At 31.5% G+C, this 22250-nt stretch overlaps 2 protein-coding genes across 2 annotated transcripts in view; one reads left to right on the top strand and one right to left on the bottom strand.

Moving 5' to 3' along the window:
• LOC123701415 (carbonic anhydrase-related protein 10) overlaps positions 1–22250 on the top strand; it is a 47343-nt gene that overhangs the window by 12950 nt on the left and 12143 nt on the right. The window contains exons 2-3 of the mRNA XM_045648889.1: positions 18075–18167; positions 18729–18776. Coding sequence (XP_045504845.1) covers positions 18119–18167; positions 18729–18776 — 97 coding nt within the window. The 5' untranslated portion in view covers positions 18075–18118. The remainder of the gene's footprint in view (positions 1–18074; positions 18168–18728; positions 18777–22250) is intronic.
• Positions 324–4779, bottom strand: LOC123701417. Its single transcript, XM_045648892.1, has 6 exons — positions 4666–4779; positions 3855–3917; positions 2886–3096; positions 2203–2342; positions 868–996; positions 324–507 (listed from the first exon to the last, which is right to left on the bottom strand). The coding sequence occupies exons 1-6, from the start codon at positions 4742–4744 to the stop codon at positions 365–367; spliced, it is 765 nt and encodes a 254-aa protein (XP_045504848.1). The 5' UTR covers positions 4745–4779; the 3' UTR covers positions 324–364.

Below are 22250 nucleotides of genomic sequence, written 5' to 3' on the forward strand. Positions count from 1 at the left end.
AAGATTTAGCTTTACAAAGGGACATAGGGACAGAGAAAGCGACTTTGTTTTATACTATGTAGTGATTGAATTTGGCATGAGAATATTTTTGTCATTTACAAAGAAGTTCATTTCGTTTTATGTATCTAGTCGTGAATGAATCCGAATAAATAAACTCACACTCAAACTCAAACATTTATTTATTCAATTAGACTTCTTCTAAAAATACTTTTGAATCGTCATATATGTAGATAATGTAAATAATTATGTTTTTTTTTTTTTTTTTTTTTTAATATGGTTTCTATCAATTGCTAGACTATCCTGTAGTAAATAAAACTACAAACTCTTTTTAAATAAGTATTTATTAATTGAAATATTATCATCCTCATATAACATTGAGGCCGAAATCACATAAAGTATATTGGACGAAGTTGGCCATGTAGAACTGAGCCTCTGTGTGGAGCAGCTCCCTTGCGTTTACTGGTAGATTTGCTGCTATTTGCAGGAAGGTGTTCAAAACCACAGGATCTGTAATAATAGAAGTAAATAAATAAGCTATTAACTTATTTAATGGCTGAATACATTCTTTAATATAAAGGCTGAATTATTTCTTTAAAATGTTTGACGATCTGTTGAATTGTAAAATAAATGTTTCAAAGAAAAAAAGCGTGTAACATAAGATATTTAATTACCATAGTTACACAATTATTAAAGAGACTTTGTGATTTTAATATGGATAATATTTTGCACTTTTATGTATGTTATGAACTATATTTTGCACAATAACCAAAAATGTCTTAATAGCCCGGTCAATTAAAACAATCACCTTCATTTTTTTGGTTTAAATTGACCGGGCTATAAGGTCTCAACAACAATAATTATTATTACCTCTATTTTTCAACGCATTCGGCCCAACAATAAATTGATAAGTGATATCATTTGAAAAGCCAAAGTTTTCACTTCTGTCAAACCGAACATGATGTACCCCTGGTATGGTAGACGTTACAACCACGGAATCTGGAAAATAATAAACATTAGACTCAATATTTTATCAACTATATACTTCACTAGCGTGATATAATATAGCATTCCTCGATAAATGGGCTATCTAATACCGAAATAATTTTTCAAATCAGACCAGCAGTTCCTGAGATAAGCGAGTTCAAACAAACAAACTCAATATATTATAAACGCGAAAGTTTTTGGTTAGACACAGTTTAAAACTAGTTCGGGAGCCAAAGGATTCATTATTTAGACCTGTGTAATTATGTCAAAAAAGAATTTTATTATTTATTTATTTATTTATATGGATACGTATGGATTTTTGTTGCTCTTTTAAGTAAAAACTACTGGAAGGATTTGGATGACAGGACAGGACTTTACAGGAATGTAGGAACATCAGAATAACACATGAGCTGTTCAAATACTTTTTTTTTTTTTCTTTGTAAAAGGCACCCGCCATCACAGGGTGTTCGCGCCACCTCTGGAATATTGTCCAGAGACATTATTTTCATTTTTTTTTTTTTTTTTTTTTTTTTTTTTTGTTTACAAAACACAATTTTCAGCCACATAATAAATTAAAAATAGAATTATTACTAAATTAAAAATATTACAAATACAAAGTCAAAAATATTAAAATACTGGGTAAATAAAATAAATGCTACAAAAGTTGAAACTATCCTAATACTAATATCACAGAATCACATCACACGCCATTGTTTCGCTTATTGACTACTTCTACAATATATTTACAATATTTAAAGAAAGTATCCCTACACTTGTCCCCCAGGGCGGAAGGCAGATTCTCACCCGTCATCGCCATGCCCAATTTTTGCTCAATAGCATATCTATTGCTTGCAAAAATTGGGCACTCGAGTAACAGGTGAGGAACCGTCTCCTCTACTCCGGGCTGACATAGACACGACGGATTCTCCTTCAGCTTGAATCTGTTCAAGTAGAAGGCGAATCCGCCGTGACCAGTCAGTACTTGTGTGGTGTGGTGTGTGATGTCTATTTTTCCGACTACTTTGTATGCAGCAGCAGCGCTTGGGAAAAAGAGCTTCGTGACTCCGGCCGTTCCTCCTACTTCGTATCTCCTATCCCATTCGCCAATCGTATCCTGTCTCAAGATACGCTTGACGAATGAAACAGGACATGTTCAAATACTTGATTTTTCGGGTAAAACCGCGCGGCTCAGCTAGTACATATATAAAGGAAACTTACTAAACTTAATTCTCAAGAAATCTTTAGTAATAACAGGCTCTTTCGCTCGACGGTAGAAGAAGAAGTATGCATTCTTGGTGAAGAACTCTACATCTCTGAACTCCACAGCCAAAAGAACTTGATCGGATACTCTGTTAATACTGTAAAATATAAAATAATTATACAATGGTTCTCGTATTTCACTACTTATACTTTTTAGAAGGAATAAGTTGTAGAGTAAGCTATATATATTATATCGATTTCTTAACGATCTCTCTCTCTATCGATTGATAATTTTGTTATAGTAGAATGAACTGAAATTGATGCCTTATTTTTTTAATAATTCGTACTTAATTAGTATCTTATTAACAGAAGAAAAAGTAGTGTAATAGACTTTTATTGTAATCAATCCATTTTTAAATTTAAAAGTAGCTTTTATAATATACTAGCGGTCCGCCCCGGCTTCGCCCGTGGTACATGTTTACGTTTTCTCTACATAAGATCCATCCTCGTACTTCAAGAAATATAATAAAAAAAGAATTATCGAAATCGGTTCAGCCGTTCTCGAGTTATGCGCTTACCAACAAATTTTGCGATTCATTTTTATATATAAGATAGCAAATTTACTGTACCTACACTAGACATGATTCAAGTCATTTTGGAATATATTTCTAAAACCTATTTAAATCTATAAACCAACTTACAAAAACTGCTCAATCTTTCCATTCAGTCCTTTATAAGTTAAATTAGTCGACGTTATAGTAAGGTTAACTCTCGTCAGATGCTGGGTCGCCTGCACCCTGTGTAGGGGATCTGGGACCCGGCCATACGTCATTTTGCAGTACGAATGTTCAGCCAAGTAACGCCGTATGCATTGCAAGTCTAATGATTCACATGGCCTTTCTATACCTTTCTCTGAAAGGAATATAATAATATAGTGCTAACTATCTTTAGCTTTTTGGTGGTGATCGGAATAAACACAATCGAGATTTTAAATTTACAAAAGTTTACAATTTGAAGTTTACAAAAAATAAAAGTAATTTTTAATCCTCTAATAAAAAAATCCTCTCATAATGTACAAATTAATGAACGAATATTCCTACGCATATAAAAATTAAGTTAGGTTTGGAAATGTTTCCAATGTCTGTTATCTGCCTTTGCATTACAATCACAATCAAAGTTCATTAAGTATATAATATATAAATATAAATAAATATAAATTTCTTTATTTGCATAATGTGTGTACAAAGATATTACTTATACTTAGGTAGAATCAACACATTAGCCATAAATGGCGTGCAAATTCCGCAACATTATTTTATATAAAAAGTACATTATTTCATTGTCACATGATAAAATTTACACATTTTATATTATATTCATAAATAAAATTAAACCTAATATATTACAAATTTAAATATTCAGATACATTATAGAAATTTTTGTTATTTAGCCACTCATATAGTTTTGTCTTAAAAGGACCGATATTTAACATTTTTATAGTTTCGGGAAGTTTATTAAATATACGAATACACATAGCATGACAATTTTTGGTATACAAAGTGGTCCTGGGTGTTTTATTGTAAACAAGTCTATCTGGATGACGGTGGTCGTGGCTGTATATTTCTTGGGCTGTGTTAAAGAGAATATAAAAAATACAAAATTCGATTTACCTTGAATTTCTTCTGTAATTTCGTTTATTTTATCTTTAAAATCCTCAAGAGGCTTTGGTAACTCTGAAACAAAAAAAAATTGAAAAATTGAATCGTCATGGTCTAACTGAAATAGTCACTCTCAACATGGTATACTCTACATCGTAGAATAGGTATATAATAATGATATTATATAATACTAGTGGTCCGCCCCGGCTTCGCCCGTGGTACATATTTCGCAATAAAAGGTAGCCTATGTCCTTTCTCGGGTATCAAAATATCTCCATACCAAATTTCATGCAAATTGGTTCAGTAGTTTCGGCGTGATTGAGTAACCAGACAATTTGCATGACAGACAGACAGACAGAGTTACTTTCGCATTTATAATATTAGTATGGATGTATATTTCGGAAAATCGTTTATTATAAGTGATAATTTTCACAATATTTTCAACTGAAAGCCAAGTATTAGATGTAATATTTTTTGAAACAGTATGTATAGTAAGAGGAAGGGGAATTATTGTTCATACTACGCATTTAAATATTTATGATCAGACTAGCTGCTCCGCGCGGTTTCACCCCCGTGGCTCCATTCCTGATGGTCGTAGCGTGATGATATATATAGCCTACAACCTTCCTCGATAAATGGGCTATGTAACACCGAAAGAATTTTTCAAATCGAATCAGTAGTTCCCGAGATTAGCGCGTTCAAACAAACAAACTCTTCAACTTTATAATATTCAGTATAGATTAAATTATTAGTAAAAAAATGTTACTATTACAGTTGCACTTCCAGGGATGTTAGTGGAAATTTTTATTATATATTTTACTACCTGGTCCATCTTCATTTTTCCCAGAGTCTTGTGCGATCACACTGACAAACATAAATCCAATAATAATGAAGACCTTCATTTTCGACGCTCACTCGAATAATCTCCTAATTAACACTATATTTTAGTATTTATATGAATACGTGCATGATTTAAAACATCACGCAAAATTAATAGAGGGTGATTAATAACGCATGCATATATTCTTGACTAGCTTCCGCCAACGGCTTCACCCGCGTAGTCAAAGAAAAACCCGCGTAGTTCCCGTTTCCGTGATATTTCCTGGATAAAACCTATCCTATGACCTTCCTCAGGTCTCAAGATTTCTCTGTACCGAATTTAAAGTAAATTCATGCAGTACTTTCCGAGATTAGCCCGGACATACATCCAAACAGACAAAAATTCTACAAATTATATTTTTCGCTTCGGTGTCTATTCAATCACGCCCCAAGTATTATTTTTAAAAATTATTCAGCGTACAGTTTTGACTTTCCTATTTTATTAAATGTACCTATAGATATGTATTGATATTTACGCAATGTATAAAAATCGCTTCTCACTGAAAAGTTTCAATTTTGAAAAAACAATCTTAATGATTAGATTAGTATCAAGTATATCTCTAATGTGTGTTAACTAGATAGACTTTTATTACTGCAATTAGTTTGATATAACACAACAAAGTATTTAAGTGTCTCCTACAATTTTATGTCAGTCTAGTCTAGTCAATAAAATAGAAACCTATATAGAAATCCTCTGAGCTTGGTGAATTAATGATGAGATATGTTGAATTCAATTTTAATCGTAAGTAACAGTATTTTAAAATGACTGATTGTTTTTTTGCATTATTTAAAATTTATTTCTAACATATTCGTATACCGATCTTTAAAATCTGCTATCAACAAATATCAATATACTTTTTAAAAAATGTGTAATAAATGACCATCTCTCTATGACAATTTTAATTTTTAATAAGTAAATAAATAAACTGATTTATTCCCTATTTTTTGAACATACTGTAGAAGCGTGGTATCTGAATTGTCTATAAACGATTATATTACCACAATATTACTCAGATAATTGTTTACTCAATTGTATCTTATTAATTGTTATTATTTAACAATAATTTAGTTTTGGTCAGAATGCAAACTTAGGGCTGTCGCAATATTTAATTTATTAGGAATGGAAAAAATGCCATTTGTTAATTTTAATTTTTAGCTGTTATGATAAATTCTTTATAATAATTTAATCGTAATTTGAAAACTAAACATTCTACTTTTTTAAATTCATTTTATTTGAATGAACTAACTTGTTTGACAGATTGCCGAAATGTAAACTATAAAAAGGTTAATCCATACATAATATTATAAATGCGAAAGTAACTCTGTCTGTCTGTCTGTTACTCAATCACGCAAAGGACGTAGGCTACCTTTTATTGCGAAATAAGTACCACGGGCGAAGCCGGGGTGGACCACTAGTATTTTATATGTATTTCAAGCCTAAAGCAATGCACTAAAGTATATAAAGTTACGAATCTATTCAGTTTTTGTCTCACATAACATTTAATTTGCAAGTTAAATGATTAAGATATTTGCGTGATTACTGGCGTTAAAGATTATTTTAGGTATGTTCAAAGAACATGCAAAATAGGTATAATATTATGTTGATTTTCTATTTTTAATAAATATCTACCTGCGTCTTAAACCGCGTACAATTAAGAACTAAATAAATATTATATAAAACTACGTAAACTTAACTACGACATTATGATTATTACTATATTAATTTATATATTTTGTGTTCAATACGACATAATTAAAGGAAAATCTAAAGATGAATTTACATGTGTCTTTATGAAATTCTTCATCCAGTGTATTAATAACCATAATATTATAATAGATAAGAGAAATCTGCAAGATGAACTTTCAAAAACAGTTCAGAAACTGAATTAACTGAATTATCATATTTTAAGTCACCTGTTTGTAAACTTCCGAACGAGTTGTACCCGAGGTGTTAATTTTGGAAATTATCCCGCCCTTCTGCTTGCTAATTAGCGTTTTATTAATAAAATCTTACTTGGTTTAAAACAGAATTAATGCAATATAATTATTTTATTAAGAGTAAAATCGAGTTAAAAGTAGATATTCGAATACCTTCAATAACTATATAGGAACTAACTAACGTTATTTATTATAGTAAATCAAAACGACTCGATTTTTGCACTACTTAGGTATCTATTACAGAAAAATGTATCTGTGAACATCTATTATTAACTATTTTATAAAACTTCTTATTCCAAAGTATATTAAAAGTATTAAGTTTTAAAACCATTGGTAGGATTTTCATTTAAGATGAAACATTTTAAAATTATAAGTACTCAAAATAGCCGTTGCAAAAATAAAAAGTAACGTTAGAAAAATTTCAAGTTAACGTGTGAAAGTTGAACGTTGTTCGAACGGATGAGGAGTTATATTAAACCGCGGGGCGCCGCACTCAATTTCACGAAAAAACTTATAAACGCCTGTTTGCATAGTGTACGAAACAATGGATATGACAAGGCTTGTTAAATCGTTAAAACGTGAGGGCTTGTGGATGTTTATTCTGTTTTGCTTTCACTTGAACAGCTGATCTGTGTAGCACGCAGTAACTGTGTATTTTCTAATGTGTAAATACATATCTATGTATAGATAACGAATTATAGCCATAGATGGTTTAAAATTGTTACTTGGATTGTTGTAGTAAAGTTAGATGAATTGTTGGTTAATCGTTTAAATAAACGATACAAATAGTACCTATTGTCTAAGTCATGTTCTGATTTATATTTTAATTGTCCAGGATATTGTGTGTTATCTAAATAAAATGTACATACATATATTTAACCCTCAAAGTTTTAAAAGATTCAACAATTCACTCAGTAAAAAACCATTTGTTGTGTAAACACATATTTCTTACAAATTCCACATCTTTTCAGTGCAAAAATAAGATGAAAAGCGCGTCCATTTTTCGCGCTCCTTGTATCAATAGGGGTAACTTTTTGACGTAGTCACGGCAAAGAGGCTCTTTGTAAAAGAGTACTCTTTTCAAAAGTTATGGCTTCTGGATTAAATTTTCTTTCTAACACCGGTTCATCGTGCGGCGGAAACTTTATTGAGCGCAATATAAACAAATGTTTTTATAAGGTGTATTTTACTTACACATTTACACAGTTTTTAATGGATTCTATTGCATATGATATATGTATCACGTATTGTACCTGAATTCATGGTCAGATTCCTTATTATTCGTAAATTTTATATTTTAATAATAATTAGTTATTAGACAGCATTTTGGTAAAAATGACTTAGGTACACTAAAATGAATGTCTCTAAACACAAAAAATATAAAATCTTTATAATATTTTAATTACTTTGTAAGTATGTATTTTGAAAGTATTTATAAAAATAAGTTAAGCAAGTCACTCTATCTCATTCACTCGGTCCATGTTAATTAGAATTAATAACTGTGCCTAATTAATGCCTTTAGACAAAGCGACGTCTGCTGCATCATTGTTTTGTTATTAATTTTTATTTATCAAGGAATATGTCTATTCTATGCGTTTATAAGCATTATTCGGAGTTGATTACTTTGTTGGTTTACTGTTTAGTGACCTTACAACATCGTGAGGCTACAGGTTCGAGAGTGGTTAATTTTTTTGGTCCGAGCATCAAAATTAATTAAATAATAACAAATCCATTGACTCTTGCATCATTTGATTAAAATATTTTAATCTAGTGAACTTTTAAATTGACAAAAATCATTACCTTATAATTGTTAATTCAACTAACTCGAATTTCTAACCTGTGTAATTATACAGTCGATTTAAAACTCAAGTTTTCATCATTTCATTGTACAAAATTATGTTGTACAAAATATTAGTCTTAAAAACCTTCATAAATCCATAAAAGATCATTAAAAACATTCAATCTATAATGTGACCCCCTAATCTTGCTACAAACAAGTCTTGTTTTTAACAAGATATCAAAGCCTCATCCAACATGCTAAATAATTAGCCAGGTGATGTGATTGCTCCGAGCCGGAACGTACTATGTAATATTAACAAGAGCACCGGCTTGCTAGATTGAGTCGTTGTTTATTTAGCGAATTGTTTTCATGACTTGTCTTTACTAGTGTGTTTATTAAGTTGAAAGAGTTTGGAAGTTAGGCATCGTGGTTTCACAGAAAATTATATTCGATGTGGGGGAGATTTTATAAGAGTGTAATATCTACGTGTACATGTAACTAATCTGGTTATAGCTCATGGTCAAGCTGAATAAATGAATGAAACAATATAGCTTGTTACATAATGATGAAGCAAACTTTTGCATGTTTTTGTAATTCAATTATTGATATTTTAGAAATTTAGACAATGGGAAACTAGTGAAGCTAAATAGAATGTATTATAACACTGGGAGATAACTTTTTCTCGTCGCTTAAATACTCGTTAAATTAAGTGATAACCGGTGTTTAAAAAACAAGTAACAAGATACAGCTACGTACCTAGGAGGCGATCGCAATGTTAAAGTAGAATAAGAACTTTAATTTATTAAAATGCTAATGCATCTGATATATTATGTAGTTATATATAAGTTAATATTAAAGGAACTTTAAACATTACACAAACCACAATTCTCTAAATCCTAAAGCACATAATATTCCTCCTATCTCAAAACATAGCTGAACAAAATAGCGATGCATCAGAACAAAATTGTATGAGTATATCGGTCAAGTAAGTTAATGTTAGACATCAAAGACATAACTTTTATGTTGGGCATTCCCATTGCGGCTAACGTGATATGAATTTCATTGTTTATTTTATATTTGAACAGTTCTGAACAACTATGTTTGGAGGTAGGTAATTGAAGGAATTTTAATGTTTGATTGAATAATTTTGTTGATTGTTGTGGGGATAAATAAATATTAAAAAAGCATCTGTCAGATTTGAAAATAATGGACGAAAACTTTTTATTTTCTCAAGTTGTATAATAGATAGATACTTGAATTATCTCATCAAGATGCTGTCCTTTGGTTTATACATTCATTCCCGTTACTAAATAAAAATATGTTTTTAAGTTAAAATTCCTAATATACCTTTATTAAGTTTAGAACTGTATGCAGAACTCAGCCACTACTAACGCAGTTCGTTTTCCTTTACATTTCGATCTAAGGTAGAGTACATACTAAATGCAAATAGAATGTAAAATGCGGGAATAAATTCATGCATTGTGGACCTCGTTGACGTCCAACACGGGCGCATTTGTGTGTATGTGTAAACACAGCCTTAGAATATAATATGTAGGTACAGACTTAAACTTATATTTTTGTCGTAGTTTTTGTTGATTTACTATAAATACTTTAGGCGCGTTGAGAGTAAAATTTCATGGTCACGTCATGGAGAGGTGACGATTTTTGTATCTTTGAATATTGCCAAAGAAGATTCACTTCTCACACATGTGTTCAAATCATATTATAATGTCATTTACCACTGTTCAATAATATAAAAGTCGAACTATACGCACTCTAAAATATTAAAACTTTAACTCGTTGTTCGTCAATAAACTAACCATTCTTTACCCGAAAATCGATTTCCAAACCGCTGCTCCTACCATGCTTCTCAAATGTGTAAATACTCCATTGAAAAAAAATAATTATGTCATCAACATTGATCGTAGAGTCCTGCTTTCAAAAATAATATTATGTTGTTAATACTAAAACTTAATCATCAAATCAATCTTAAACACCTCTTACGACTTGCGTGTTCATTTAAACTACCAACTTAGTACATGCATCGTCGCTAAGATTCACAAACTTCGCGTCGTCTTGAATAATAGAACAACTCTTGTTGTTAATATTGTATACATTAATTCTTACATTAATTATAACAGATTACAAGGCGCTACGCTAACATAAACTACACTGAGATTAGCTGCCACTTCGGAGATTAAATTAAAAAGTTTATTGGCTATGATGAAACTTCGGATTTTTCCTGTTTTGTTGAAAAGTTTGGGGAGTACTTATTACCTACTTACTATTTATATGAATTGAATTGAATTAAGGAATTACACCTTGAAAAAACACCTTATCCTATGGGCTATCAAACACCGAAATAATTTTTCAAATCCGACCAGTAGATCCCGAGATTAGCGCGTTCAAACAAACAAACAAACTCTTCAGCTTTAAAATATTAGTATAGATTAAGAAGAGCTTTAATAGTGCCTACATTAGCTGAAAAAATACTATATTTATAACATTTATAAAAGTCATGCCACGATTATCATGTCTTACAGCAACATTTCCAAATAAAAAATACAAGCTAATTTTGTTTATTCTATATTACGTGAAGTAATTTTATTTATGGCTTCCAAGAACGTTTTTTATGCACATTAAAAGCTTAAAGGTTTTCGTTTAACGATGTGTCATCCGGCGAACACCGCAGTTTAATTTCCTTCAAGGCTGTTCATTTTTGTCCCTGATTTATTAAAAACGTTTTTAATTAACGAAAACATCTTTATTTACTTACGTATTTTTGTATATTCATTATTTTTAACTGATCAATAATTTAACCATCAAAATGTATTTTTTTCATATCAATAAGTATACCTTAGAATTGAGCAATGTTCATAGTTGATAATCCATACTAATATTATAAATGCGAAAGTAACTCTGTCTGTCTGTCTGTCTGTTACTCAATCACGCCTTAACTACTGAACCAATTTGCATGAAATTTGGTATAGAGATATTTTGGTACCCGAGAAAGGACATAGGCTACTTTTTACCCCGGGAAATAGGATAGGTTTAATCCCGGAAATCCCACGGGAACGGGAACTATGCGGGTTTTTCTTTGACTGCGCGGGCGAAGCTGCGGGTGAAAAGCTAGTAATTAATAAATTTACTGTAATTTCGAACATTGTAATTTCTACGAAGGAAATTACCACTATGCTCTCAAAATTCTACACTCAACTAAATAAATATACAATCCATAAACAGCTTTTATTTGAAAAAACTTTGGTACTATTAAAGATATTAAGAAACGTAGATGTTTTACGTCAACTATTATACGTATGCGTATTGCTTCGCGACGATAGCAAAAATCTCATAGCTTTACGGCAGTTAAGGCCGTGTACGCGGTCCGTGCGCTGTTTGGCTCAAATATGTGATTTTTCAAACCAGATTGTCCATCAACCACTTATCTTACAAACATATGAATTACTAATAATTTTAGGAAATTTTATTGTCTATATAGTTAGTTAAGAGTTTTTTTCAATTAATACAGTATTTGTGAATACCATCAAGATAACTGAGCCGATGATTACTTGATTTCGCTTTTAGTGTCAATTTCGAAGCTAAAAATATCTGAAATCGCTGACAGATCTAACACACAATTTTTTTTAACTAACTGCAAAAATCCTTATTAAAATAGTTAGTTAAAAGATTTTTTTATTTTGGACTCCTAACTTACGAAATTAAAATCCGAACAATGTGAATTTTTTTAGAAATTATAGTCGACAAAATGATTATTTTCACCAAGATATTTGACTTAGTTTAATATTATTTTTACATATTGCAATAAAAGAACGTCTTACTTATAAGATAAAATTTAAAAAATCAACTAAGGTACCTCTATTATTTTTCTACAATTTTTTTTAAAGTACTATAAAACACTGCGCGCGACCCGATTAAAATCAGTCGGCAGCGAGCCTTTCCAGAGAGAGGACATGTTGCTCGGCGCTCTCCTGTGGACTTATGCTATTCATAGTAAAAGGATAGCGCAAGCCGCGATCTATCGTAATAGATCGCGGAGATTTTGACTTGCGTTAAATTGAATAAGCCCTCTTAAAGCGTGAATATTCATAACTTCCAATGCGAACAAATCGAAAATAAAATACAATAATATGTACAGTTTAATACCATTAAGTCGGTCCCGGTCGGCGATAAACAACCGATGACAATGCACGGGCAAATCCACTCAACTAAATTAACTCATGTTACTTGCTGCAGTGCTGCTTGTTACACTGTTACGTAACGTGGCTCTATTAAAAAAAAATATTCTTCGAAAAAAACGTAATTTTTTGTAACGTAACGTGACAACGTCTTATAATTCGATAAAGCCGGCTGCACGCACGAAAAAACATGCGGCGTTACCTCGCTCTGACTCATCTGAGGCGTTCCATGTAAAGCTTGAAGTGCGAGCGAGAGCGCGGAACGAGCGACAAAGAAGCACAATCGGACGTTGTCACGTTCAATATTAAATTATCGTCAGTAAACCGACTTTACAGACAACAATTTTTATAATATTCAGAATGTTAAAAACATAAATTTCATATAATATTCAGAATGTGCTCGAACAGACTTTAGATTTTGTTTGAATAGGAAGTATATTTAAAAGCCAAAGATTTTAAATTAATAGAACTTATGTAATTTTACAAATGTCTTTTAACTCTAAAGTACATGTACATGATTGAAGTTAGTTGTTAAAGATGGCATACTATTTAAAAGAAGTTACTGATGTATAATTTGATCTTATGATGACGTGAGGTAGAGAGTACAGTGAAAAATTTTAAGAAAGACATTTTATTTAGTAAATCTCATCCATTACCTTCTTAATAACTCAGCCCCCGGAATCACAGACACAATAGAAAATCTTTTGTGTCGTGGACCGATCGGGCAGCTCGGGGCTCAATGGGATAATATTATCTAGATCATTGTAGCATAGGGGGGGTATAGACTTAAACAGTACCTACAATTTAGTTATTTATCATTTAAAATTGTATTCATTTTTGAAAATCGGTGTGAATGCAGCCGGTAAATTTTATTTGTAATTCGTATAGGAAATCCGATACGCCACCGTATGAACCGACAAATGTATTGGATCGCTTGGAAAATATCGATATTGTCTATTGTCCACATTATCGGAATTATTTTATAAGTCCACTCGAATCAAAGATATATACAATTGATTGTAAATTATAGTATCTACATTTATATTTTCAATGAATGTGAACGTTTTTCTCTTCACCACAATAATATTTTAGAGTATAATGTATTGAAGTTAAAGTTAAAATACAGCGCTTCGTTTAAACCATAATATTATGACATAAAATATAATGACATAAAAGTTACAAATAGCTTTATTTGGTAGATATTATGACATAAAATATAGTTCTGTTAAATTCATTTGTTTAAACAATTATTATTCCGAGAGAGGATGTTGGTAAGAAGTGACACTTTAGTAACATACAAAAAATATATTTATTTAAGTTCTTTCAAATATTTCTACTAAATTTAAATTCAGTAGGTATGCCAGAACCTCTGTGATATAAACACAATCCAAATCCAAACTCTTAAATAAAAATATACAAACTACGCCACAAATATTTAAAAATCCTTAGCCATCGAATTCTGCGTAGAGAAGTTCATAAAATTCCTGTCTCTAATACTTTGTATAATATATAAGTTATAGTATATAAATGCTCTAATATCATTTTATTGGGGACAATGTAACATCGTAAGAATGTCAGTGCTTCCGTGGGGTCCTGGCGCCGGCTCGGCTAGACGCAACGTCTCGGAGCGATACTAAAATGGCTGCCATCATCTGCTAAATGTCTGTATTGGGTTAAAAGTAAAATAGCTTTCCACGGGTGACCGAGACTGAATACGATTTTTCATTCCAAGACTAAGGGGTAAAATTAAAAAATCATACAATATGTTTCATTAATTGTAGAAAAAAAGAAAGAAAATAAAAGTAGAATCCGAAAATTTATCATGTTTACTGGCCAAATTACATTATTTGCAAATAAAAATTACAGATTTGCATTCATTTCATCCCCTTTGATATCGTTTCGTAAATGACAATAAACCTAAAATTATTCCTAAAAATATCCTAAAAATATCTGCTCTTCATCATTAAACATGTTGGCTACCTAGGCATTGATATATCAAGCGAGAAACCTAAAGATATAGCAGTCTTTACTACTCTTTGCATTATTTACACACTAATAAACACAGTCTCCCCTCAATTATCAATAAGAAAACAAACCCCAGCGGCGCCCGCCAGTCTGCCGGCAAGGGAGCCAAAAGTTATTGATAAACTGCTGTACCATTTTCCTTTTATAGCTGGTTTTTGTACCATTTTTATCACTGTGATTTATACTGCAAGCAATGTTGACAGTTTTGAATTCAAATTTCAATTTGGAAGTACATATCCTGTTATTATTTTCTTGCAACCAAAGTCCTTTATTTTTACGCACAGCTTTTTATACGCAAGAGTTTGTGAAAATTGATTGCAAAGCAAAAATAGTTTATCAAATCTGCGTAAAATTTAGAACAAAGATAGATAAGCATTGATTAACACACAGACAAATCCGTGAACTAGCAACACAAAGAATGTCTACAATTTCTGCAACTTTTGCTCAATATATTTTTTTTCACAAATAATTTTCCAAAGACAACAAAGCCCAGCTAGGTTCCCCAAACAACGATCCTCATAAAGCAAGATTCGTCTGAAAAAGAGGTTCCGTATCTCGATGGAGGCCACCGCAATCGCCTTAAGATAACCGTAATGATCCCTAATTACTGTTCCTTGTACTTGAGATAAGTTTCGGTTTGGTAATCGGATTTCCTTGTAGATTAAATACAGACTTCACGTTTGTAGTGTATTTTTATATTTAAGGTTATAACCACCAAATATTTATAGTGTAAACGCTAACTAATACAAATATGTACAGTGTACACGCTACCAAAATCAGACTGAAACATTCAATGAAGTTGCTTTTGGAAACTCCTATGTGTCTTCATTTGGAACAGCGTAGAATTTATTAAAATACAAAAGAAACAAGCACCAATCAATCTCAAACGTACTCTAATACATATTATGCATAATTCCTCCTTTTTTAAGTCAATTAAAAATTACTAGAGACCTATAAATCGATAATAAGACAAATATCTTGCCTTCATTTAGAAACTAGCTCTACGTCGATATCTGTGACCCATGGTCCCATTAAGGAATTATACTTGTAAACAAAAGAATACATCAAAATAACTTCCCAATCATTTCATAAGCTTCTTATAACATTAAACAGAGAGTTTTAATAGATATCGGGTAACACAAACAAAGATCGCGTGTCTATCCGTGCTTGCTTCGCTAATATTTATCTACCTGAAAGCTTCTATTGCAACTTTACTAATTTAAAACAATTTTCTAATTTTTTCCTGTTGGGACGGACAATTGAGTTCTTATGAACGATATATTTTGAGTTTGTGTGTGAAAATATATTGTTGAACACTTAATTAAACAATTTTTGTTGCAGTATGCTTTTAGTTTACTTTACTGGTTGTATTTTCTAGTGTTTGATTTTACGCGAGTATTATACATTTGGAAATTAAAGACTTTTTAACGGATTTTAAACGCGATTTATTCATTATATTATATTTGCTGGCTGTTCCCCGCGGATTTAACTACGATAACATGATATAATATTATAGTGCATATTATATTATGTATAGCCTATAGCCTTCCTCAATAAACGGACTAGTCAACAAAAAAATAATTCATAAAATTAGCACGTTCAACTTACAAACATTCGCTTTAGTTGTAAATTGTAATATTAGTATTCATTATCATACAATTTTACTTAAAGTTTTAAATTACTATAATCTATACATATAATAAATCTGTAGAAGGGTCAATTCTGTACATTGAAAATATTGAAAAAATAAATAGCAGGGGGTGTTACTGGATCGATACCAAACCCAAATATGTGATTAAAAAAATTTTTGTCTGTCTGTCTGTCTGTCTGTCTGTCTGTCTGTCTGTCTGTATGTGAAGGCATCACGTGAAAACTTGCGGTTCGATTTCGATGAAACTTGGTATAATTATACCTTATTATCCTGGGCGTAAAATAGGATACTTTTTATCCTGGAAAAATACGTAGAAAAAAATTAATCTTAATTTTTCAGTTTTATCCATAGACGTTGTTCCGTAGAACCGCGAAAACACGTTGCGTATTATTATAGGCCTAGCCGTATTTGGGAATTGGGTCCAATAGATATTTATAAGATGTTATTGACAGAGGTACTCAAAATGGAGAAATAACCATCCACGCGAAGACCGACATCCGCGCGGACGGAGTCGCGGGCGGAAGCTAGTTTAATAAATAAATCTTTTGTTCAGTATATTTTAGAAACGCCAAATATATTCAAATACATTTCATTAATTAGGAAAATAATTTAGATGCAATGATTTAATTGGCATTTGCGGTATTTGGTGGGTATTTGTGTTTGAATCTGTTATTTCAATTGTTTCCAATTTTATTTATAATCTGTGACCGCATGCGTTGCCGCGTTTTTGCGGTTGTCAAAATTTGTTTAACAATAATTATGCAATTGTCATAATTAAGTACTTAGATGATTATAAAATATCGGGCTATATTTTTAAAAGCTAAATAAATAACATTTAACTAGGTATTTATCGAATTTGAAGTGTAAATTCAGTGTTTCTAATTCAATATATTCTGAAGATTTATTATTTAATCACGTTAGTAAAGGGGAAGCTTTGTTTGGTGCTAGTTTGGAGGTTCTGCCATAATATGTTTTTGAGTTCAAGTCTTCGTTCTTTATTAGTTGTTTTTATATAACTGTTGTAAACTCATACTACTAAATTAAAACTAGCATTAAATCAAACAAAAAGATGTATTATTATACTAGCTGTACCCTGTGCTTAACAGTGACGAACAATACGTTCATAGATGGGAAATGAAAATAGATAAAAACAATATTTGAAGCGGGTTGTAAATCGTGTAAAAATTTAAGCTCCGCCCGTGCACACATTTTGTAGAGTACCTACACAACCGACGTAACATTTTTTTTATATCGATTGATTTTTCATGATTGTCATTAGCATTGACTGCATTAGTGTCACCTGTAAACGATACCATTGGCAAAGTACCAAAGACGTACATACGTAGTATTTGTATTATCTTTGGTACATAGAGCCTAGTATTTTGTTCAGAGGGGGTACTCGTATGTGGTATTTGTAATTTGATGGTGTTTATAGAAAAGTGATAGTACTTGTTCTGTAAAGTGAAAACAAGAACAAGCACTGAGTAATGATAAAGAGTAATATAAAATATTACAGGTGTAATATTGAGTGTGTGGGTGTTTTTGTGCTTTCTATGCGTATGTGAGTGATCATGTGTATTAGTGAGTGTGTGTGTTTGTTTGCGTGGGTTTTGTGTAATGTGTGTGTGGGTATTTTCATGGTTTGTGTGCGCGAGTGTGTGAGAGCGCGTTTGTCTGTGTGAGTGTGTTGAGTATAGCATATTGTCCATAGTGACTTAGTCTTCAGAGAAATATAAATTGGTTTATATATTATTGTGTTGCAGGTATACCCAATGCTTGAGGTGGGAGCGTGACCATCAATTCCACTATGAGCCAATGGTTGCTCATCTTAACCATCGTTTTCGCCAATGTCAGAGGTAACACAATTTTTTTACAAATATGAAAAGATATTTTTTTATTGTCTATGCTCTCGCTAATTTCTGAAACAACTGGACCTTCTCTTCGGACTTTTATACATGTAATCGATAGTATAAGCAGTAATTTTGTTATTTTAATACGGGTATAATCGTATCCTGATATCACTAGATATGTTTCAGAAAATACTACAGTTCATTCTATTATTAAACAAAACTAAAGTCCATTAGCCTTTATTATAGATACACTTAAAGTTATGGCCGATTTTGCCGTAGGTATCATTTACTTACCTAGAATTTCATGGTCGTTGGAAAAGCGTCAATGACCTTACAATGCCAGGCTGTCCGTTTAAATAATTTGTATGAATATTAGATTTTTACCTTTATTTTACGGGAAATAAGTAAATATCGCATTCTAATCTTATAAAATTTAAGTATCATAAATACTTTGATAAAAATATTATTAGAACCTTATTTTAAAACACAAGGTAGCAAAATTCAACATTTTTGTGTATCATATCTGTGTATCATCAACATTTTTGTGTATCATACATTTATTTACAGATATATCAGGTAGCTGGGAAGAATGGTGGACTTACGATGGCATTTCAGGTAAGCAAAAAATAATTGTAAAAATAGCTCTTGACATTCATATAGTTAGTAATTTCACTCACACTAGGAATAAATTTAGGAGTCCATCCCTTCACTTCATAAAATTTGATTCTATGTTTTACCGATTATTATTATTACCCTCATAGGAGGCCCGTGTCCCAGCAGTGGGAACGTATATAGGCTAATAATGATGATGATTTACCGATGATTACGAACAAATTGACAATAATGATTTTTGTTATGTATTTAAATATTCAATCGAAAATTCTGTTTAAGTATCATAATTAATTAAAATTCCAGGATATTATCAACATGCCAAATTTAACCTTTAACCATTTTACATGGAAGAGTTATAAATAGGTAACATTTAAATTTTAGGATAAATGCAAAGTATCCTTTATAAATTCGGAGTATTTACCATAACTTACAAACAAATCTATTTAACTTCACATAAAACATTACCGATCTTAAGGGGGCGTCCAAGTATTTCGTAACGCAATTTGCGGGGAGAGGGAGGTCTCGTTAAACGTTAGGATGCGTTACTAGGGAACAGAAAAAAATTAACTGTGCGTTACAAGAGGCGAGGGGGGATCAAAAATCTTCAAATTTTGTGTTACTTACATCAAAACTTGGACGTTCCATAATCCAATTCACTAAATAACATTAAAATCTATTGGAGCATCAAATTATTGATAGCATTATATAAAAGTAAATATACAATTATGTGGGGTCACGGTTACTGTATGTAGGACGGTCGTAATGATCCTTGTAACTTTCATAGCAGATAGCTTAGATTACAAAATAAAAGACAGATGGAGCGTCGCCGAACTAAACCGAATAATTTATCGTCATTTTCAATAAAGCTATGTGTGCTGTCATTTCACCGCTGCACTGTACGTACACGGTGCTTCTGTGTGCGTGTAATGTTGCCAGATATTGAAAAATTTCCCAAATTTTTCCCCGACTACGGAAAAAAGAGGGTAATGTTTTTCGAGTTTATGTATGTATGTATAATATTTCTTTGACACGCCCTGCAGTATAAACCGTTGGACCGATTTTGAGTGGTGAGGTTTCATTGCAATGATCTGAATTATTATGTTAGTGGCGGTAGTGACGTAGGCTATATACATAAATGATAAGTCAAGTTTTAATTGTTATTTAAATTCTTTTATTACATAAAGTACCTGCCTACTAAAGTTATATATGGACAAAATAATTGTATTCAATTTTTTATTAAATAAATTACATAAAAAAAGTTTCAATATTAACTATAATAATTATATTATTTTTTATTTTTCATAATATATGAATACGAATAGCGGTAGTTTTTAGTCGAGAATACGGGACACTTTATTTTCATCACATCCATCATGGAGTTCACATAAATTAAATCGCTAGCGAAAACGACTATGACGTTTTTAAGCTTTATAAAAGTAACAAAATAATGTATTATGCTTATTAAAATAATCTAATAATTATCATGAACCTTGTGCACTATACAAATAATCACATTCACGATCGAAAAATCCAACAGCATTACCCTGAAGATCTTTTAACCATTTTACCGTTTTACCAATAAAAATGGCAAATTCATTTTCAAAATACTGGCAACATACGTTGAAGTTTTGTATTCCTTCATATCTGTAAAATTATTATTCGTATAAAGAAATAAATCAGCCAAATAATCTACAGAAAACCTGTGAAACGATGTTTTATCTTTTTTTTTTGTTTTCGGGAACAAATTTTACAGCGTTTTATTATCACAAGACGGCATTTTTTTACTAAAATTGCAAACCCTTTTTGACGTATTGCATGACACTATATGCGCTATAGCACTGGTGCAGCGACGTATTTGTTTTTGATTTCGTATTTTCTTTGACAAGGGCGACGGGCGGTTGTCATGCTCCATCTGTACTTTATTTTGTGTATTGGATGGACAGACGGCACGTTATTTAGATAGGAATTATATGGACTAGATTTTTAATCTATTTTTTACCAGAATTTAAAAAAAATACAATACTATAATTAGCAATTAAAATATGTGTGTATTTTTTTTATTTTTTATTAGATGGAACAAGTACCTACGAGTTTCTTTATTGAATGAAACCTACCTACTTTTATTTTGCTGCGATGGAAATAATGTAATTAACAGTTCTTTTTTAACGTGTCCGTGTCCCCAGTGGGAACGTATATGGGCTGATGATGATGATGATGTTTTCATACGAGAAATATACGAATTTTAAAATGTATGACAAACAAACCCATATCAAAAACATGAATGTTCATGAGAATTGAAAATTTATGGTCCAATGTCGCCTAAGTTTATATATAACTAGGTTTCCGCCCGCGGCTTCGCCCGCGCAGTCAAAGAAAAACCCGCATAGTTCCCGTTCCCGTGAGATTTCCGGGATTGCCTCATTTTCCCGGGATAAAAAGTAGCCTATTTCCTTTCTAGGGTATCAAAATATCTCCATACCAAATTTCATGAAAATTGGTTCAGTAGTTTAGGCGTGATTGAGTAACAGACAGACAGAGTTACTTTCGCATTTATAATATTAGTATGGATTTAGGTAATACTTCCAAATAACATCAAGTCAAACCTTAGAAAGTCAGTTAAATATATTTTTATAAATCCTTACAAAGTTGGCTAATGACTGCTACGGGTAATGACATCCGATAGTGGTGTACCCTAATGTTACATTAGCCACGGCCCACTGCACTATGATAGGCGAATTTTGCGGAACCCTAAATTCCCATTCAATGCTCTATCGGGGAACTGTAGCTTTCAATAGCTTTTATTTGAATAACGTTGCTTATAAAAGCGTTCAACTATTTTGCATGCTTGATTAATTAAGTGAATCTTGTATACGGTTTTCATATTTTATCGTATACATATTCGTCTTTAAACTGTATTTAACCTATCTTCATACCATGTCATTCACTCATTCATTGGAGGACTAGATTTCCGCCCAGCTTCGCCCGCGTTTTGAAAGAAAAACACGAATAGTTCCCGTTCCTGTGGGATTTACGGGATATAAACTAGCCCATGTCTTATTCTAGATCTTCAGCCTACATAAAAATTTCATTGTAATCGGTTCAGTGGTTTATACGTGAAAAAAATAACAAACATACATCCCCACAAACTTTCGCATTTATAACATAAGTAGGGGTTATTAAATATTGTCCAACCTGAAAATTATTTCAGAAAATGGCGCCTTTGAATCTCAAAAGTTTAATTGTATAATTTTTTCTTTACTTTCATTGTTTTTTTAGTTTATAAATCCAGCCAATCAAATATATTGATAATCGATGTTTGAATAAATAATGAACACATACCTATTCTATGAACCGTATAATTTTTGTCATAAATAAAATATAGGTTTGAGCTTTGATATGAAACCAATAGTAATCAATACTGAAGTATGTTTTTGTAATTATTGTGATCATTTATGGTCGTTAATGACGTAGTTTTCG

This window comes from Colias croceus, chromosome 21, assembly GCF_905220415.1.
Source record: "Colias croceus chromosome 21, ilColCroc2.1".
Lineage (NCBI taxonomy): Eukaryota > Metazoa > Arthropoda > Insecta > Lepidoptera > Pieridae > Colias > Colias croceus.

Bases quoted from the DNA above. Each gene is read 5' to 3' on its own strand.
- LOC123701417 (XM_045648892.1), bottom strand. From the start codon at position 4,744: ATGAAGGTCTTCATTATTATTGGATTTATGTTTGTCAGTGTGATCGCA. The intron at 3,918-4,665 runs GTAGTAAAATAT...TTTTTGTTTCAG, and splicing joins GAAAAATGAAGATGGACCAG to AGTTACCAAAGCCTCTTGAG. The intron at 997-2,202 runs GTAAGTTTCCTT...ATTATTTTCCAG, and splicing joins TTTCTTGAGAATTAAGTTTA to ATTCCGTGGTTGTAACGTCT.